The following is a 13,954-nucleotide window of genomic DNA, read 5'->3' as shown; positions in this document are numbered from 1 at the left end:
AGATCTGTGTCGGAAGAACTACAGCCAGAATGCTCCTTGGAAGCCAGGATAGCCAGAATTTGTCTTTCAGAGGACCAATCTCTGGGGAAGGATATCATGTTTGGTAAAGTGAAGGGTCAGAGAAAAGGAGGAAGACCTCCAACAAAATGGATTGGCACAGGGGCAGCATCAATAGGGTCAAAAGTATCAAAGATTGTAAGGTTGGAGCAGGACTGGGCAGTAGTTCATTCTGTTGTGCATAGGGTCGCTAACAACAACAGCAGCATGAGTTGTAACTGACTCAATGGCATTTAACAACAACACCAGCACCTTTTCTGAACTTTGGCAATTGCCTTTCACCTGGGATTCTAAATTCCTGTCTTGCTCTTTTCAACCCATATCATTTAGTACAATGCCAGGTTAATAATGCTCGTGAAAGTTTCCTGAAAGCTATGAGTTTCCCATGTACAAAACCCAGCATTGGAAGCAATGCCAGCGGAACTTGCTCATTTTCAACCAGAGGGTTTGGTTCTCAAGATACTATCATTCCAGAACTTTTCTTTACCCAATGGTAAACTCAATTTTAGATTCAACTCCATGCCCTGAGACTATGTTATTTGAATCATGCACACGGACACTGTTGTTCCCATTTTATACATGATCAAATTTAAGCTCAGAGTGGTTGTCTATTGTATCCAAGGTCACAGAGAGGATATAGATAATGATATGAACTCAAGAATCCATACCCCCAAGCACAACTTTGTGCTCAGTATGATGTCTGCTTATCCTATGACAAACAAAGAATTTTTTAGCATATTCTTACTGTTGTTGTTGTTAAGTGCTATAGAGTTGATTCCTACTCATAGAGACCCTGTATAGGGTTTCTGAGGGGCAGTTGGTGGGTTTGAACTGCTGACCTTATGGTTTGCAGACCAGTGCTGATTCACAGAACCACACCAGTTAGCATATTGTTGTTGTTAAGTGTTGTTGAGTTGGTTCCAACCCATAGCGACCCTGTGTAAGGTTTTTGAGGAGCAACTGGTGAGCTTGAACCACCAACCTTGTGGTTAAAACCAACTTTACAGTCCAGCACATTAACCCACAACACTATATACCATGACTCCAGTTAGCATATTAATTCATGCTAATTCACCAGCTGCTCATTGGAAGCCCTATACAGGGTCCCTATGAGTTGAAGCCAACTTCACGGCACATAACAACAACAAAGACCTGAGGGCAGGAGAAAGTCTATAAAATGTGGTAGAATGGCATGTTTATGCCTGATGTTCACTCAACCTCAATAATTCTGGGAGCTCCTCGGATTCTGACTCATGTGAGGAGCATGGCTCTTATGGGACGCACAGTTGACTCTGACGCCCAAGGTCTCTGGCACAGTGGGATCACCTCAGTCTTCTCTTGTTTTTGACCCAGGGGCTTAGGAACTTCTGGAATCAGAATGGGAATGCCTGGGGCCAACATAGGAATCCTGGGACCAATATCAGAGATGGAGACACTGGCAGGGAATAACCAAAGATTGATTTTTGTCTAAGAATATGTACATTAGGCTAATGGTACTGTCATGGCTCTGGTAACTATGTGGGAACAAGGGGTCTGAGTTTAGCTCCTTCTTTGCTATTTATGTTCAGGAAAATGGCCAATGTGTAACAAAAATCAAGAAATAGCCTAGAAAGAGTCCATGCTAGGAGCTACATATCACAGCCTTCATGATATTTGCTGACCCATAGGATGTGGACTTCAACCAGTGGTCGTCACAGGATGGCTGTGGAACGACAGAGATAAAGCTCAGGAGGAACAGAGCTAAGCACATTTATCAGAGGAAATTAGCTGAACTGGGAGACCATGGAGAGATTTGCAGCTCTTGAGGATGTGGAAGCCAACTTGAGTAATGTGGGCTGGGGAGAGGGGCTGGTGCTGGGGAGATGATGGCTTACCAGGCAGACAACATGCACAGGCGGCAGAAGCCAGGTCCTTAGAAGGAATGGAAGAAGGTGACTACAGCTGGAGTATGGAGAATGGTGTAGTGTGGACAAGCTGAGGCTGGACACAAGGGACTTTCAGCAGTTTCCTCTCTCATCTTGAGAATGATGGGACTCTGTTGTATGCAGAATGTGATGTAGGGGCTTGATGGACAGAAAATGACTGGAGAAGGCTGGAGTGGATGAAGGAAACCACTTAGGGGGTCGCCTAAGTAGATCTGGAGACACCTGACAGATCTTTGGAATAAGACTCAGGGCATTCAGTTCCACTGCGGACCCACTCAAAGAAGCCAACGTGAATACGTCTGCCCTATTTCCCCTTCCTCTTCTTTGAAGTCCTTCATCCCAGGGAGTGGACATTAGTCTATGCTTTCATGAGAGGATGCAGTTTTCTTAGTAGGATACCTGAGCATTGAGGTCTATCCTAGACAAAATATGGAAATTATAAGGATTAAGCAAGACTTGGGCATTCTGCTCAGGCCTTTGGTGTTTTAACCTTTCTTCAAGGAGCTCTCTTAGTCTGCCCTTAGTAGCTCTGTGAGTCACAGGCTACCTGTTACATTTTACCCTGGTTTGTACCAGTCCCTTGATGTCAGTCCCTCCAAAATTACCCCTTTCTCTCAAGTTTCCGCGATGGGTGTGCTAATATGCAGGAATTAAATAAAATGAAACGTCATGCTTAAGAGTCACTGGCTGACCATTCTGCAGCCTAAGAAATGTGTTTCTCATTAATAAAACAATTAAAATATACATGCAAAACATTTTATCATATATTATCTTATTTATCCCTCAAGACCACAATGTGTTCTTCAAAATTTTTGAAGAAGGTCTGATGTCCAAGAGGTTGCTTTTTGACTCGCCCAAGGGAAAATGTCAACAATGACAAGAGCCATAACAATGACCACCATAGTGACAATGACCCTACTGACCACAACCACTTCAGGAATGATGCCAGCTCCACTCAAGGAACCACCCTCTGTATTTCAGACGAAACATCACAGAAGTAGTCACATTTTGCAGATGAGACAACCATGCTAAAGACCACACAGCCAATAAGTGAGAAAAGGAAGACAGCATGCTGAATGCTCTGATTCTAGACCTTGAGCTCTATTGACTCTTAGACCACAACTCTGCATGTCTCTTTTCCAGATGAATCAATTAGGCATTGCTCACACTGCCAAATACGCTACAAGTCCAAGTGTCGTTTATAATCAAACAATTAACTGAAGTGAAGGACCTTGGGCAAGTCACTGAGCATTACCTACAAAGTTCCACCAACAAAATGCGAGTCACAATGTCCGTCCCACAGGTTGGGTGTGAGAGTTCAGGGAGATCATGTAGGTGAAGAGCTAATTATTAGCACAGCGACTGGAGGTGAGAGAGGACCAAACAAAAGGAAGTTAAGGGAAATCTAAGCTAGAGTTTCTATTAGGTACAATTTCAGGTATGTGAGTTAAGCCCAGAATTACACACCTCAAAGAGAAGAGCAGTTTTGCTCAGTTCAGGTCACTCCAAAAACTTCCTGCCAACGCCCTGTCCTCATCACCTTATGACCCTGCCACTCCTTCACTTGTGTAAAGTGATTTCTCTGCCCAGCGCTGGGAAGAGCCGTGGTGATGATCATGGAGTGCAGTCCCCAAGCTCTGAGCTTGGATCTCCTCTGCAGTGACCCCTGGGTAGACCTTTAGGGAAGCATGTCCCTGGTGGGGAAGCCAGCATCTTCCAAGGCCACCCACGCTACTCCACTATCCATATTCCCCACGTTATTGTTGTTGTTAAGTGCTGTTGAGTCAGTTCTGACTCATAGACACCTGTATAGGGTTCCGAGGAGCGGGTGGTGAGCTTGAACCGCTGATCTTGAGGTTCAAACTGACCTTGCAGTCTAGTGCGTTAACTCACAATGCCACACCAGGACTCCTATAACCCCTGAAAAACAGACACACTCTGCCTACTTAGATAAAGGGCCTGAGGCTGGAAGGGGATTTTTCTTAGCCCTGTCTTCCATTGTATTCAATCAGCTGGCCACTGTGTGTTTAAAAAAAGAAAAGAAAAGAAATGAAAAAGTAAAAACTGTTTTCCTCATTCACAAATACTCAGGTAAGACAAGAGTTTCTTAGGATTCAAGAGGGAGAAAAAGGCAGAATCAGTTATCTGTTACTTAATTTCTTAGAACCTTGAAAAACAGAAGAGCCATCTTTCTCTTCTGTCATTTAGTGAAAGGGCTCTCATAAATACATTCCCCCCCTAGAGATATTGACAAGTGACAGCCAGCACACGTCTTTATTTCTCTAAAAGCACACAGAAGCAAACATGTGGCCCAAAGGGTACAGAATTTGCTCTTTCCCTGATCCTGGCAGAAAGCCAAAACATCAAATCATTCCACCCTGTCAAACTCAAGAGGCAGAATTCTTTGGCTGTCTAGGAGGCAAGAGTCCAGCCACACTGCCTTGCTTACCATAGATATGTAATACACAAAGAAAGACAGCCCAGAAATGAGTCATACAAATACATAGTAAATAAATATATTTCATTTCCATCTCAGTGGCTTGCGCTTTGCTTCCTTCATTTCTATGCCAACAGCCTTGACATTAGGGGTGGGGAAGCTGAGTGAGAAAATAAAGATGTTTGTCTGGTCTCAGCCTCATGCACTCACTGCTCAGCCTTAGCTTTTTTCCAAAGAAACTTGTCGATTCCTAGATTAGAAGGGCCCTCAGTAATGTCTCTAATTTAGTCCCTCTCGTTTGATAGATGAGCAATCTGAGATCCAGAGAGAGGGGTCTGACAGCAGAGATCCCAGACTCTAGGGAAGTGACATTCCTAAGGGTCCTCCGACTCAGACCCCACTCAGTGCTAGAATGACCCAGACAAGCTTGAACTCAGAAGTCTGTTCTCAGGACACTGCCTAGGCCACTGCCCATGCTCAAACAGGCTATACTGAAGAGAAACACTGTCTCCCTTTTAGTTCTGATTGCATTTCTCAGCAGTCAAGGCCCAATCAGCAGCAAGATGTCTGATCTGGGCTCTCTGCAAGGCAGTTGTTACCTCTGGCATGATAGAGTCTGTGCCAAAGGGCTTGTCCCCTTTCTCTCAATCTAGGGGATAGCCAAATAGCCAGTAGATGTGTGGAGAAAACACTGCCTACCCACGGCGCTGGCGGTGCACAGAGCTGGGTATTTCACAATCTCCAGACCCAAAGGTAGCTCCGTAATGATCTGTTTATCAAACTGTTCCTTCCCATCCACTGCCTGCCCACACCCACCCACTCACAGCTGGCCTCCCTGCCCTGCCTCCCACCACTGAGACAAGCAGGGCCCTCCAGATGTGTTTTTCCAGACTTGTGCACGGAGGTCTCCTCAGGGCCCCCACAATCAGACAATGGCCAGCATTCCTGTTTCCTAGGCCTTCCCGGGCATTGCTGGAAGGAGACAAGCAGAGGCACCGGGCACTGCCAATAAAATAGTAGCAAAATTATCGTGGGAAGCTAAACTGCTGTCCTCTGCCCGGGAGCACAAAAAAGCACGGAGAAGGAGTCTGGGTGCCATGTGTCCCTGTAGATGCCAGGCTTCCTGCCTGCCTGCCAGGCAGCTCTGCACAGGCTCCTGTACCTCCGCCCCCACCCTTGTTCCCATGGCAAAGGAGAGGAGGGATCCACTTACTGCTCGTGTTCATGGTGATGCCTTTGCACTGGGTCTTTCATTCAATACGCAGGCCCCGGTTGTCTTTAAAATCTCTGGTTCTTCGGACCTCACACATCACCTGCGGGTTAAAAGGCAGTCTGTACCGGCTCGGTATCCTCAGGTGCTCGCTCTCCCTCTGCTGTCTTCTCTCAGGCTGGGTTGTCGCCAATGGCCTTAAAGGCGAATGGACTGGGAAGGCGCAGGTGAGAGCAGGACCGAGGAGGAGGCGGCGGCCGGAGGACCCGGGCGCCCTGGTCCTCCTGCTGCTCGGACCCGAGTCCCTGGCAGAGGCAGGCAGGCAGTGCTGCTTGTGCGCACCGGCTCTGGCAGCCCAGCCGCTCCGGAGCCCGAAGGGGGTGTGGACCTCAGGGAGCGGGGCGGGGGCAGAGCGGGCGCCAGCTCTGCTGGGCAGGCGTCCCCGCCCGGCTCTGGGACCCGCCCCGGGACTAACCTCTCGGCCGGAGTCGGGAGCCAGAGGCCCCTGGCCGGGCCTCTGCGACCGGCTCATGAATCCTGGTCCTGGCCTGGGGTCTCGGATTCCAAGGCGAGCAGAGCGAAATAGGAGAGCTCGACATCCATGATGCGGGCTCGCGGGGCGACAGCGCGGGGGGCGCGGTCGCTCGGTGCTGCCACCTGCTGGACGTGCCGGCGCGTCTCTGAGGCCCCGCCCCGCCGGGGTTGCACTCTGGGCCTTGGGGATGGAGGGGGATCTTGGGGTTCTGGATACTGGGGTCCATGGGCTAGATGTTGATAGAACAATATAGTAATATTGACAAGAACTGAGAAGAGAGGGCTGGATTTGCGGAAAGACAGTTTCACTTCCACCTTTGTTGCTAACAAGCTCGTTGACTCCAAATGCAGAATGTAACGACTGGAAAAGTAGACAAGAAACTAGGGGTCCTTAAGTCAGAGCCCTCACCTCCCCCACATGACTCTCTTTTTTGCCCTTTATCACTGTTTCATTTGTTATAGTCTTTTATCATCTCTTTCCTTCATTAGAACCTTAGCTGTCTGAGAGCTTGTCATTATGGTTCACTATTGAGCCTTAATAGCCACAACAATGACTAGTAGATAGCGTTGCTGTTGTTAAGAGCCCATGACTTGGTTCCGATTCACTTTGCATAGGGTTTCCGAGGCTGTCAATCTTTGTAGGAGCAGCAAGCTTTATATTTCTCCTGAGGAGCAGCTGGTGGGCTTGAACCACCAGCCTCGTGGTTCGCAGTCAGTGCTCATCCTACAGAGTCCACACACTCCCCTGACACATAGTAGGCACTCAATAAAGATTTGTTGACAAAATGATCCAGGCCTTTTCCGGTTCTAATAATACATAGATCTCAAAGTATAACAGCTCCGAAACCCTCACCCTGAAAAACAACCCTGTCTGAGAAAAACAAGTATGTGGTTTTATGACTCAGTCGAACAGATCCACGCCAGTTTCTGTGTGATCAACTAAGTTGTCCAACATTTTTTGTAATTAGTACTTATAGGTGTGTATTATAAAATCCATATCCTGAATGCCACCACTGATCCCATGGGGTGGGGTTTTTTACATTTTTCTGACTATTTACCCTGCCGTCTTCCGAATGTAATTTATGATCATATAAGAATGACTTCTGAGTGTAGAAAAACAAGATAAAATCCCTGTCTGTAGACTACAGATTGCCTCTGGCAGGACCATGTGTAGGATGAAAAAGCTGTGAGCACTCACACCTTCAATTTGCAGACAAGCAGAGAGGGGATCAGAGAGGCTGAGCTACCAACCTTAGGACACACAGCATCTTGGAGTAGAACTAGACCAGACAGATCTCTTCACTTCCATCTCGGTACTCTGTGACAGTGACTCAGTGCACCAGAGTCTAGGATGTCAGGGTAAGCTTATTTGTTGTTGTTGTTGTTATGTGCCATGGAGTAGGTTGCAACTCATAGCGACCCTGTACAGGGTTTCCCAGGCTGTAAATCTTTACGGGAGCAGAAAGCCTCATCTTTCTCCTGTGGAACAGCTGGTAGTTTTGAACTGCTGACCTTGTGGTTCGCAGCCCAATTCGTAACTACTATGCTACCAGAGCTCCTTATTTAGTCACCTTAAAATGGGACCACACACCTTTTAGGACAAATACATTGTTTATACCTTATACAAGGTGAAGCAAATTTTATGATTCATGATACCAAGATATTAAATTAAAAACAATTATCTTCAGACTAATAGAAAGGTCAGTGGACTTGAAACAGGTTTTGATAGTTGATTAGGATTTGTTTCCAGTGGGTGGGGTGTAAAAACTAACCCTAACCTCTTCACAGTGATTCTCAACATTATGTTTGACAATAATAGCTACCTGAGATCCCTTCAAGGATGTAAATTCTTAGGCTCCTGATTTTCTTGTCTGCATTTGAAACAAGAATCCTCGATAATGCAAGAATACCCAATGAGTCACAGACCACTCTTTGCTACTGAAAAAGTCAGGGTGATTTTGGAAAAATAGACAGTCTATAAACATTTAAATTATTCTAAAAGATCTCTTCGGAGATCTACTGCATTTCCAGACTGAGATTCCTTATTCAATCCTCAAGTTGCAGATACTTGCTAGGTTCTAATGCCTGGGGAAAGGATTTTTTTTGGGAAAAAATTCAGGTAAATTTGGTAAGTAACAATTAGAACTTTTCAGTAACTATACTTAGTTTTTGTTATCATCCCAAATGTCAATATTAATAAAATGTCAGATTACAGTGCATGGTCAAATAAAAACACGCCATTCATTCATTAATGCATTCACTCAGCAACTGTTTATTGAATGTCTGCTTGTGACAAGTCCTGTGCTGGCTGCTGAGGACACAGGGTTGTACAAAATAAACAAGGACACTCACCTCATGGGTCATAAATCTGATTTGATCAAGAGATCAAATGACATATTGCATTAAGCAAATCTGCTGCACAAGACCTTTTTAAAGTGTTGAAGAACAAAGATGTCAGCTTGAGGACTAAGGTGCACCTGACCCAAGCCATGGTGTTTTCAATAACCTCGTATGCATGTGAAAGCTGGACAGTGAATAAGGAAGACCGTAGAAGAATTGATGCTTTAGAGTTATGGTGTTGGAGGAGAATATTGAAAGTGCCATGGGCTGCCAAAAGAACCAACAGATCTGTGCTGGAAGAAGTGCAGCCAGAGTGCTCCTTGGAGGCCAAGATGGCCAAACTTCGTCTCTCATACTTTGGACATATTGTCAGGAGGGAACAGTAGCTTGAGAAGGATGTCATGTTTGGTAAGATGGAGGGTCAGAGAAAAAGAGGCAGACCCCCAACGAGATGGATTCGCCAGGTGGCAGCATCGATGGACTCAACTGTGGCAACAGTAGTGAGGTTGGCCGACGATCGGGCAGTGTTCATTCTGCTGTGCATAAGGTTGCTATGGGTCAGTACTGACTCGATGGCACCTAACAACAACAACAACAAAAACAATGGACAATATTAATTAAGCAAAGCATGAATTAAGTAAATTCAGTAGTTTGCTGGTGAAGAGCCCAGACTCTAGATACCAGTTCTATTACTTTTCATCATATTTTCAATCCCAGCTCCATCACTTACTAGCTACATGACCATGGGGAAGGTACTCACCTATCTGAGTATCAACTGCTTCATATGTAAAATGGCTATAATGTCATCTCTTCCCCATAGATTATTGTTTGTATTGAAATATTTAGTGTAAATGCATGACTTATGAAGGCTTAATGTATGCTAATTATTATAGTCATCCCTCCTTGATGCCTGCCCTCAGTGACAAGCTTATCATTTTCTATTTAAGTAGACCAGTTGGGCCTTTCCTCAAAATTATGAGACATATTTTCTGGCCACCACCAGAAAATATGTCTCATAATTTTCCAACTGTTGTTGTTGGCTGCCTTTGACTACAGGGATCTTCTACTAGTTTTTCTTGTCTAGGGATGTTTTTAATAGGTTCAGCTGGATGTTGATGGACTCAGCTCTTAGGAGAGACCATTGAACCTTGGAGTAATCTAAAAAGCCTCAAATAACTTATGTTGGTGAAACAATCTTATTTTCCCTGCATAGTTACAAAGATAGGAAGAAAAAAGTTAGAAGAAGCCAAAAAGTTATACCCATGAGGATGTCTACAACAATTGGCATAGCTGGGAAAGACGCAGGAGGAAGCTGGGGGTAGGTCTACTCTGTGATATCAGCTGGGAAAGTCATCAGGAGACTAGAATGTTGGCCCTTTCCTTACAGGAGAATGGAGCTGAGAACCATAGAGCAGAGAATCCCTTTGTTTAGAAGTTTGTTTTGAACTTTAGGACTCCAGTACGGAGAGGTAAACAAGTTCCACCCGGAAACAGGCAAATGCTCCAGGGCCTTGGAAAACCATGTGGCAAGAGCATTGAGAGACAGTGTTTCCATCTTCTGCGAGGGGAATGAGGAAAGCTTTCTGGGTCAGCTCCCGCAGTGCTACGTGGGCTGTCCTCACAACAGTTCTTTTCTTTACAAAGAGCGCCCATCTTTCCTGACTTACTTTCCTGGTCATCCCTAGCTTTCTTCCCTACTTTCTATCCCCCTAATTTTTATTATTGACTATCTCAGCCTTGGGCCCCCAGTTGTTCTTTCATTTGCTTTCTATCATTTCTGCCCAATTCCATTCTACTTCCCTATATGGCATCTGCCTGCTCCTCTCTGCAGGCCCACTCGGGTACTGTTCCCACAGCATGCTTAGGAATCCTCATCTCTTAATGTAACATCCATAAGATGGGAGAATGATGGGGCAGTGGCTGTGACCTGACAGCTTCTACTCCCCATACTATTTGAATATCTCACCAAGAGTAAGTACGTTTTCATATATTTTTGAAAAATGCTATGTAGTTGTTAACAGCATGAGACCTATCTATGTATTTGGTGGCTGAAGAGGATTTTCATGCTATGTGTTCAAATAAGAAAAGAAAATGACAGGAAAAAATATACAGTATGTACCTTTGTTGTTTGTTGTGAAGTGCCGTCAAGTCGATTCCGTCCCATAGCGACCCTGTATAAGGTTTCTGAGGAGCAGCTGGTGAACTTGAACTGCCATCTTTGCAGTTCACAGGATAACCTAAAACTCATGGCTGTTGTGTCAATTCCAATTTATGTCAACTTCTATGTGTGCCTGCGGAGTCCTGGTGTGGCGCTGTGGGTTAATGCGTCAGACTGCAAAGCCGTTTGAACTGTAATATCGGTGGTTCAAGCTCACCAGCTGCTCCTTGGAAACCCATAGGGTTCCTAGGGATCGGAACCAACTTGACGGAACTTCACAACAACAACAACGTGTACCTGCACTCAATAGGGCTTTCAAAGCTGTGACTTTTCAGAAGCAGATAGCCAGGACTTTCTTCTGAGCATCTCTGGTGGATTTGAACCTCTCAAATAATGAAGAGTAACCTTTCACTTAGCAGTTAAGTGCTTAATTATTTGTATTACCCAGAGACTCCTAAAAGAGGGTTGTATATATGAGGGGGCTTCAAAGATTTTGTAGAAAAATGGATTTTAAGAAGAATGGAATTTTTCTATGAATTTTTGAAGCTCTCATACACACAAGTGTGTGTGTGCATAAGTAAAAAAGTATTGTTACTAGACTTTCAGTTCATACGTTCATTGTTTCCCCAAACGTAATGTGTTTAAACATGTCTGCAGTCAGTGGATGGCTGCAGACAAGTTCTCTCAGTAATTTGTTTCTTTGTCTCATAGTTAAATGCTGTGGGTTCCAACTCATAGTTACCCTGTGTAAGGTTTCCCAGACTGAACATCTTTGAAGGAGCAGAAGTCCTCATCCATCTGTGTTGGAAGAAGTGCAGCCAGAGTGTTTCTTGGAGACCAGGATGGCTAAACTTTGTCTCTCATACTTCGAACATAATGTCAGGAGAGACCAGTCGCTAGAGAAGGATATCATGTTTGGTAGGGTGGAGGGTCAGAGAAAAAGAGGAAGAGCCCCAGCGAGATGGATTGGCAAAGTGGCAGCATCCATGGGCCCAGGATTTGGCAGTGTTTCGTTCTGTTGTGCATAGGGTCACTATGAGTCGGTACTGACTGGGTGGCACCTAACAACAACAACAACAACAATGTCCCATAGAGCAGCTTGTGGGCTTGAACCGCTGACCTTGTGGTTCACACTCCAATGCTTATCCTACAGAGCCACACAGGTTGTTGTTGTTAAGTGTTGTCAAGGTGGTTCCGACTTATAGCGACCTTACATAGGGTTTTGGAGGAGCGGCTGGTGGGTTTGAACCTCCATGCTTGAGGCTCAAACTGGACCTTGTAGTCTAGTGCATTATTCTGTGTAGTGCCACATGCCATGAGAATTTCAATGGGAAACCTTCCCTTATTCACTCTACAACCCTGACATTGCCCCTTCAGGTCTTGCTCCTTCTTTTAGTTCCCCAAACTCAAAGATTATAAAAAAGGATTATGATTGGAACCATTTGAGGATGCCAAAACTGCCATGTTGATGTGGCGTAAACTGAAAATCACAGAATTCTTCAAGGAGGTTAAAATACTTCAGAAGTGTATAAATCTAGATGGAGGCTATGTTGAGAAACAAAATGGCTTTATGTTTTGATATTTTATTTAATAAAGGTTTATATGATTTTGCAGCAATTCTTTTTAACCTACCCCAATGTGTGTGTGTGTATACCCTGTTGTTAGGAGTTACTGAGTTGGTTACCACTCACAGCAACCCCATGTAAACAATATTTGGCCCTGCACCATCCTCACAATTGTTGCTATGTTTGAGCCCATTGTTATAGCATTGTGGCCATTCATCAGTATTGTGTGGCTGTCCTGCATTTTGTGAGCTGATGTAATTATCTTCTACTTTGTGATGTGTTATAAATCCTAATCTCTATGTGTTAATGTGGCCGTGTTAGTGTGGGATGTAGCTCAAGATTACAAGAAAGCATGACTCAAGTCATGCTCTTACTCAAGTCAGACCCTTGCTGGAATCACACCTTATAGCTTACAGTCGATAAAAGGAGAGCGAAGTGAGCAGAGCGGAAAGGGACCACACTGCCACCAAGAAAGAAGAGCCAGGAGTGGAGTGAGTCCTATAGATCCAGGGTACCTGCTCTGAGAAACTCCTAGACTGATGTCAAGACACAGCAGGCAGAAAGACTGTCCCCCAGAGCCAGCAGAGAAAGAAAACTTTTCTCTAGAGCCAGCACCCAGAATTTGTATTTCTAGTTTCTTAACCTGTGAGAAAGTAGATTTCTGCTTGTTAAAGCCATCCACTTGTGGCATTTCTATTATGGCGGTACTAAATAACTAAGACACATGGCTTGGATCTGACACACTTTAGTTCTTAAAGTAAAATCTTTGTTTTTGAACACTTTAAAGGGTATTTTAGCAGCATTTTTTTCCAGTGAGATATATAATTTGATTTCTTGACCACTGTTTCCATGGATGTTGATTGTGGATCCAAGTAAAATAAAATCTTTGACAAATTAAATATTTTCTTTCCTGTCTTTTAAATGACTTTTTTGCTTTCTTCACGTCTGATGCCCTTGGTGTCTTTAGTCATTACTGTTCAGTGCATTAAATCTATTCTTGACATTGTCTCTAAATTCAGGTGGGATGTATTCAAGGTCAATCTTTGATTCTTGTGAACTGGTTTTAATTTCTTCTTCAATTTGAACTTGCATATGAGACATTAGTGGTCTATTCTTCAGTCAGTCCCTGGCCTTACTCTGACTGATGATACTGAGCTTCTCCATCTGCTCTTTTCACAGATGTAGTGAATTTGAGCACCATTCATTTGTCAGTTTGTTGTACTGTGGTGGTTTGCATATTGCTGTGATGCTGAAAACTATGCCACTGGCATTTCAAATATCCTCAATATCACCCACGGTGGGTGAGGAAGAAAGAAAATACCCAAAATCAACATCTGAAGATACTCTGAAACTTTCTCTTGAACTTAGAGTAGCTAAAGTGAATGGAAGAAATGATGAAGTAAAATCAGAACAGAAGATTTCAAAGGGTGACTTGAGGAGACAAGATAAAGTATTACAATGAAATGTGCAAAGACCTGCAGTTAGAAAACCAAAAGGGAAGAACATACTTGACATTTCGCTTGCTAAAGGAACTTAAGAAGCTCAAAGCTTGAGTTGCAATATTGAATGTTTTTATGGGCAAAAAACTAAACAATGCAGAAAATATCAGGAGAAAATGGAATACAAAGTCACTGCACCAAAAAGAATTGGTTGAAATTCTACCATTTTAGGAAGTAGCATGTGATCAAGAATGCTGATGCATACCTTTCCTGATTTTAAACCACACAG

General features: G+C 44.2%; 1 protein-coding gene across 2 annotated transcripts in view; it reads right to left on the bottom strand.

Moving 5' to 3' along the window:
- Positions 1-6,267, bottom strand: part of ABLIM3 (actin binding LIM protein family, member 3) — a 156,308-nt gene extending 150,041 nt beyond the window's left edge. The window contains exons 1-2 of one of the 2 annotated variants that reach the window (XM_006863855.1): positions 6,105-6,267; positions 5,633-5,732 (exon numbers count right to left, since the gene is read on the bottom strand). In XM_006863855.1, the coding sequence (XP_006863917.1) occupies positions 5,633-5,645 (13 nt within the window). In that variant the 5' untranslated portion in view covers positions 5,646-5,732; positions 6,105-6,267. Of the gene's footprint in view, positions 1-5,632; positions 5,733-6,104 lie in introns of those variants that run through there. The other variant, XM_006863856.1, reaches the window with a different exon arrangement.
- Positions 6,268-13,954: the final 7,687 nt, after the last annotated feature.

Source organism: Chrysochloris asiatica, unplaced genomic scaffold (assembly GCF_000296735.1).
Source record: "Chrysochloris asiatica unplaced genomic scaffold, ChrAsi1.0 scaffold00057, whole genome shotgun sequence".
In the NCBI taxonomy this organism is placed as follows: domain Eukaryota; kingdom Metazoa; phylum Chordata; class Mammalia; order Afrosoricida; family Chrysochloridae; genus Chrysochloris; species Chrysochloris asiatica.
Note: the sequence above shows the minus strand (reverse complement) of the source record. Positions and strands in the feature narration are given on the sequence as shown.